Below are 6,773 nucleotides of genomic sequence, written 5' to 3'. Positions count from 1 at the left end.
CGCTAAAGATAATTCTAGTCAAGGACTTCAACATTATTTAATTGTTGCAATTTATTTCAAAATAGAAATATCAACAGATAAATGTAGAAGTTTCCAAAAGCTGCACAGGAAACAGAAGGGATTTGCAGCCAAGTCTAAAGAAAGAAACCAAATTCTGTGCAATATTTGGATTATTTTCTCTCATGAAGAACAAAGTGGTACTGATAAAACTAATTACAGAAAAAAATTGAGAAAGCTGGTTTGTATTGTTCAAACAAATACAAATCAGCTAAACCAAATTCCCTTAAAGCTCACTTGGATAGACAGCAAAAAAGCAGCACACAAGAAGCTGCCAAAGATGTTCATAGATTGTATCTCAAGCCAGGAGAAACATACTGATGATAGACTACTGATGGATGAAGACAGCCAAAACCCACAGAATGAGACAATTTCTGGTGCCTTTGAGCTTTGTGGAAGATAAATGGAAAGAAAAGTGACTTAAATACCATGAACATGATGGGAAGAAATGCAGTCATAGATTCCAGAGATTTTTCTTAATAGGTTTCTAACCATCCCCCAAAGGTACCAAGGCTGTGGGGCTTTGGCACTCAGGGAATTGTGGTTCATTACTGTTCAGGGTGCACTTACTTTGGCACAGATAATTTAAACCCCACAGATTTTAATCTTCAAAGCTATAATATGATGCATTAAAAATGATACAACCATCCATTGTCTATTTTCACAGGTTCAGAGCTGTACAGCTGGAAGCCAGCTCCGAAGGTGCAGCCTGAGCTGCTGCTGACAAGTGTTCTTCCCAGCTTCCAGTGGGGACGTTCCACATCTCTTTTCAGGTATCCAATCTTGAACTATTATATAGGCTGAGAAAGTTGGGGCTGTTGAGCTGAGAAGAGAAGGCTGCTTGGAGACCTCATAGCAGCCTTCCAGTATCTGAAGGGGGGGCTATGAGGATGCTGGGGATGGACTCTTCATCAGGGACTGTAGTGATAGGACAAGGGGTAACGGGTTCAAACTTAAACAGGGGAAGTTTAGATTGGATATAAGGAGGAAGTTTTTTACTGTAAGGGTGGTGAGGCACTGGAATGGGTTGCCCAGGGAGGTTGTGAATGCTCCATCCCTGGTAGTGTTTAAGGCCAGATTGGATGAGGCCTTAGGTGACATGGTTTAGTGTGAGGTGTCCCTGCCCATGACAGGGGGTTGGAACTAGATGATCTTAAGGTCCTTTCCAACCCTAACTATTCTGTGATTCTATGATTCTACAGTTGGAAAGACTCATTTTCCTCCCAACAAAGTCTCTGGTTCTAATTCAGGCCTATTATGTCTTAACTTATATCCAAAGTTTACAGAGAATAGTTCACTTTTATCTATTTATGTTTTGAAACAGTTTTTAAAATATTATTACACCTCCTGCACCTTTTCTAGTTGTTTCACTTTTACTTCCATCATATGTAAACTTAAGCATAGCTGTTGCACTCTTCTGGATACTACTCTAGTTGGGCCACAGTTTTCTTTGAGAAAGCACTTGGAGTTACAAGTCATCTTCAGGTAATGCTTTACCATTGATGAGGTAGGATGGGTTTTCACATTCTCCATACAAGCCTTCATCCTAACAGGCACCCTTTTTTATCACAATGGCCCTGTGGACTCTTCTGCAGTTTGTGATCTGCTTTAACCCCAGATCCTTCTCTGCAGACCTGCTACCTAGAAATTACCTCCTATCACACCACAGTGTAGGTTTGTAGAGCATTATCTATCAATCAATCAATAATATTTTTAATTCTAATCCTTTTTGTCATCAATGTTTACTGCTTTACCCAGTTCACCACCATATGCAAGCTTTATAAAGCTCATTCTCTCTTCTGATATATACTTCATTACACATTGGGTGCAATTTAAGCACCAGCTGCTTCTGTGCAAGTGATTTCACATGTGACCTGAGCCCAGCTCTGAGGTAACTGCTCCAGCTTCCGTTGTCACCTTGGACACTGCCCCGGCCATTCCTTGCTTACGGGGGGCACTGGTACTGCAGTTACTTCATGGTTATGGAAACAAACATTATGCCTAAATAATGTGCCTGTAGGCTGAAAAACATCTTTATGATGAGGTAAGAGTAGCTACCTGAGATAAGCAGTGCTTTAATGCTACTTCAGGAGTTACTGAGCTATTTCCTTGAAACAGGAAACTTGAAGAAAGATCAGCCATGCAATAAAAGCCACAGGCACAAATACCAGTTACTTAGGTACAAGTTTGGCAACATCTCTTTCAGTACTGGTTTAGCACAATTCATTATAGCAATAAAAAAATTCTCAAGAATGTTTTTGTGGACATAGTGATAAGGTGCAAAGCTTGAATTCATGGAGCAGTGTAAAACATATACCTGAGATCTGTAGTCATCTGTGGTCTCAGTCGCTGAATTGCCTGAGAACAGGTCACCCAAATGTATCAATATTCTCATTAATCGTATTGAAAACCTGGGCGTCAACCCAACTGTCAGCACAGCTTTATGTGAGCTGTGTGCGGCTGAACATTCCAGACCAGGGAATTCTGAGGATTTTATTGTCTGTTTTGCAACTGGAGGGAGCACGTTAATAAAGTGCAAGACAGAAGTGTTCGCACAACAGCAGTGAAGAATGGGAAGTAAACAGGAAGTGGATAGGCTGGTGTCTTTTGGTTTGGTTTTTGGGCCAGCAAACCCTGTTTGGTCTTCTGCACTGCAGACAAGTTAGTTTATAGCCTAGCTTTGCACTGGCAGGACCAACGCTGTTTAAATGGTCTGGTTTGGGCTGCAATTGTTTCTCTGTGCTGTCAAGTTAGCTCCAACGTAAAAGAGGCTTCAAAGTTTTGGCCTTCATTTGGCTTATCCTGCAGGCAATGTGAAGTGGTAATATTCACACAAATCAGTGAGTCTGATGGCATCTCATTCTTTGGCTGTGTTTAACCCTAGATATTAGTCCAGAACCAAGAGTTCTTAAGATCTGATTTTCACCCTTTGTAAAACCTGGTTTCCCCTTTTACTTCTTCCTCAATTTACTGCATTTGGGAAAGTGATGCATATCTCCCAGTGTCCCAAACACATAGCTAAACATAACTGACCTGATGTTTAGGTATGTGCAAGATTAAGCCTTATCTGCAAGTATAAAAACTGTAACTCTTAACATGACATTCCCATTTTTGTCCACATCATCACAAAATAACATGGCTGTCATTCCAGCTAAACAATTATAAGCTGCCTCTGAACAATGTAAATGAATGTTCTTTCTGAGGAGGTTTTTAATTATTTTTTCCTTCACTTCCTTTGAAAACAAAAACATATTGGAAGGAACAGGATTGCATCTAGTAGGATTCTATACTGAAACTTACTCCAAACTGTTAGAAGTTCATAGAAAGATCTTTTTTAGATGTTCCTTCCCATAATGCAGTAAAAACAACAGAAAGTACAAATAATGAAAACAGGAAGCAATGGCTTTGTAGTTCAGCCTGTCCTGGGTCAGCTGCCCTTCAGCAGGGCTCTATAAACATACTCTGTTCTGCTGCGGTATCTCCTTGACTAGACACACCAGTCCACACACAAATAAACACACGTTACCGTAAGTCAGGAACATGCGCTCACTCCAAGTTTTTATTTAAAACTGAACACAGAAGTACTCAAACATCGTCTGGTTGAGAACCTAGACAGCTAGTATGGTTTTACAGAACTCCACAATTTCAGTTAACCCTTCTGAGTGCACATTCATGGGAACATGAAGGTGAGTGAGCATATTGTTACTCAGCCCACAACCACCATGTCCTCACCCAGAAACTGGTAAGTGGGAACCTCGAGGTTGTAGGGAGCAGGGCCTTTCCTGATTCTGCCAGAGGCATCATAGTGGGACCCATGGCAAGGGCAATAATACCCGCCAAAATCCCCAGAGTTGGCAATGGGCACACAACCAAGATGGGTGCAGACACCCACGAGTATGACCCATTCTGGCTTCTTAACTCTGTCTAAGTCATGCTGCGGATCCCTCAAGGTAGCCAGATCAACTTGAGCTTCCTGATCAATCTCTGCCTGGGTTCTGTGACGCACAAAAAGCGGCTTCCCTCTCCACTTGAAAGCCATGTTCTTGCCTTCTGGAATGTCAGATAACTTGATCTCAATCTTTGACAGTGCTAGCACATCAGCAGAAGCACTCAGGCTGGAAATAAACTGGGTAACAACATTCTTAGCAGCATAGGCAGTTGCTACACATGTTGTTGCAGTCAGCAGATAAGAAAACCCTTTCCTAGATTCACTGCTGCTTTGAGAAGATGTGGTGGGATCTAGCACGTCTTGGCGACGATAGGCAGAGAAGTCAGGTACTGCAACATCGTTATGGATGCAACGAACAGTGGCAGGTGCTGCAAGAGAAGGAATATAGAATTACAAACTTTTTAGGTAAAAAATACAACAGTGTATTTTGAGTTATAGCTTTTAAATTTCCTTTGTGAAATGGGTAGAAGCTATTCCAAAGTCTGGGTATGATTCCGCTAATGAAGTTGTAGGAAAATGGCTCCCAGAAGGTATTTTTGGTAGATGAACAGGTGATTTTTGAAACTGTTTTACCTATTTGAAAATTACACAGAGCCCGATAAGGACACAGACAAATCTGAGAGAAGTTCTGGGTTAAAAAGGAACCATTTTTTCAGAAGATTTCAAGGAAAAACTCCTGTAGGATACCATGTGCAGACAAGACAGACCTGTTTTCCTGTCAGATGTTTCCCTGGAAAAAAACTGGTATGAAGAAATTTGCTTTAGTGAAGTTTGCACATCCATAGCTTAACATGTTGGTGCTTTTGACTCAAGAAACTTCTATGCCATAAATCACCCAAAGCACAAAGCTGAGCATTTTAAAATCAAATATACAGTATCAGACATCCCCATTTATATTAAACTGTGTCAGAACTAACTGCTTCAGTAAACAGTTTGTAAGCCTGCAGACCTCTACTTGCCAGACTTACTTCATACAAGGATTTAAGGATAAAGCTAATAACTATCCAACTCCCAAAGTTTTAAAGTGTCAAAGCTGGGTGCTAAACTAACAAGGTGTGAGGGCTAAACCTCGCAGTCTTCCCTTAGCTTCTGCAGCAAAAGCGAGCTGCTTCCCCCAAGGAAAATCTGTGAGCCAAAGATGGAATGCATTATCTGCCTGTCCAGCTGAATTCAGGACACTAATGTGCAACCTCTGTTGTCTGAAAAGAACTAGTTAGTTTTTATTGTCTTCTAGCAGTTGGTACAAAGCTATCAAAGGTTAATAAAAACCATTCCCTCAAGTACTTCGTATTTTAAGTACTCTCAGGGATTTATATGCAATAGGGAAAATATTTACATTTATTTACAAGTAACTCAGCACAGTTACTTGTAGGATTTACTGTAGGATTTCAACTGCAGAGGAATTAAACTGGAATTCAAAATCCTGCGAGTAAACCATACTAACCTATTTTAGTATCAAGACTTAAAATATTTTACATTTAGTAACAAGCAAAATATTACTAACTTTTAAAAGTTCCTTATGTTCTGTAAAAAGCATGTTTGGTGTTAATAAACACTAATAAGGCTAAATGCCAGCTATGTTAGTGATGGATTGGCAGAATTCTCGGCCTTGCAAGCAGGGCCAGGTGAGGTCCCAGCCCTACACACACACACCAAGTGAACCGCTGCTGCAAGGACTCCCCACATTCCCCTGGCTGGTGCTCCTCTCACCGCTGCTCCAGCGAGGGGAGGAGTTCCAATAACGAAAAGAGTGATAGTTCGGCTCAGCGAGTGCAAGGCCCGAGCTGTCCTGTGCGCCAGAACAGCTCCGTGTGTTCTCGCTGGACATCTCTGCTTGGGTGTTCCGATCAAACTGAACGAACGGAACGTTTCTCCGAAGCGCACGATAAACACCCACCCGAGAGCCGGCGCATGGAACGCCGCTGCCGTGAGCGCGTTCCCGCAGCGATGTCAGCTCGGACCAACGCTGACCCGCCGTCACCCCTGAATTAACTCACGGCTCCGTTCCCCCCCCGGGCCCGCCCCGCAGCCTCTTCCCCCGCCGGGCGCAGACCTATCGCCGCCGTGCGGTGCTGCCGAAGCCCTCGGCCCGCGCCGGGCTGCGGCTCCGCCCAGTTCCCGCTCGCCCCGAGCGACTTCCCCGGCCCTAGCCCCTGGCCCGCACCGTTGAGGCTGGCGCCGGCAACGAGCACCCCGCGGGCAGACCGTCCACTCAGGGACTCCCGGCACAGCAGTGGCCGCTTCAGCTCCAGCGGCACCTTCTCGGCCTGACGCGCCACGGCCGCCGCCAACGGCTTCCTCGGGCCGGGCACGGCGTGCGCCGCGGCGGACAGGAACGGCGCGAAGGGCCCGGCGCGAGCAGCCACGGACAACATGGCGTCAGTTGCACGACCGGTCACCGCTGCGACCTTCCGCCAGCAGTGCACTCCGCGCACGCGCCAACGTCACGCCGTCGGTGACAGCATCATACGTCACGGCGCAGGGGCGGGGCCATTGCTCGTGCACGTGACGCGGCCGGGACGCATCGGGCTGTGCCCGTGCCCGTGCCCGCTTTGAGGGGTGGGGTGGTTGTTCAGCTGGAACGGCAGCGGTACAGGAGTGAGGAGGGCAGCAGTGGGGATGGGGACGGGAACTGCACCAGGGCTGAGCGGGCTGGTTGGCGGCGGGTGGAAACATTTCGGCCGCTACTGCATGTGTGTACATACGTGCGTGTGTGTGCACAGGGATGTGCGCCGCTGTGGAACCTGGCGTGGGGGCACGTACAAAC

The 6,773-nt window shown here is 45.2% G+C and overlaps 1 protein-coding gene across 3 annotated transcripts; it reads right to left on the bottom strand.

The window, feature by feature from the left end:
- Positions 1-3,584: 3,584 nt before the first annotated feature.
- On the bottom strand, positions 3,585-6,431 carry UQCRFS1 (ubiquinol-cytochrome c reductase, Rieske iron-sulfur polypeptide 1). 3 transcript variants are annotated; one of them, XM_080637810.1, is made up of 2 exons: positions 6,060-6,431; positions 3,585-4,374 (listed from the first exon to the last, which is right to left on the bottom strand). In XM_080637810.1, the coding sequence occupies exons 1-2, from the start codon at positions 6,379-6,381 to the stop codon at positions 3,764-3,766; spliced, it is 933 nt and encodes a 310-aa protein (XP_080493936.1). In that variant the 5' UTR covers positions 6,382-6,431; the 3' UTR covers positions 3,585-3,763. The 3 variants fall into 3 exon arrangements, with proteins under 3 accessions (XP_080493936.1, XP_080493937.1, XP_080493938.1); XM_080637811.1 differs by having other exon boundaries at positions 6,171-6,431; XM_080637812.1 differs by lacking the exon at positions 6,060-6,431 and adding an exon at positions 5,660-6,025.
- Positions 6,432-6,773: the final 342 nt, after the last annotated feature.

Source organism: Psittacula echo (genome assembly GCF_963264785.1).
Source record: "Psittacula echo genome assembly, chromosome: Z".
Lineage (NCBI taxonomy): Eukaryota > Metazoa > Chordata > Aves > Psittaciformes > Psittacidae > Psittacula > Psittacula echo.
The sequence above is the reverse complement of the archived record's forward strand: the minus strand, read 5'-3'. Positions and strand labels throughout refer to the sequence as shown.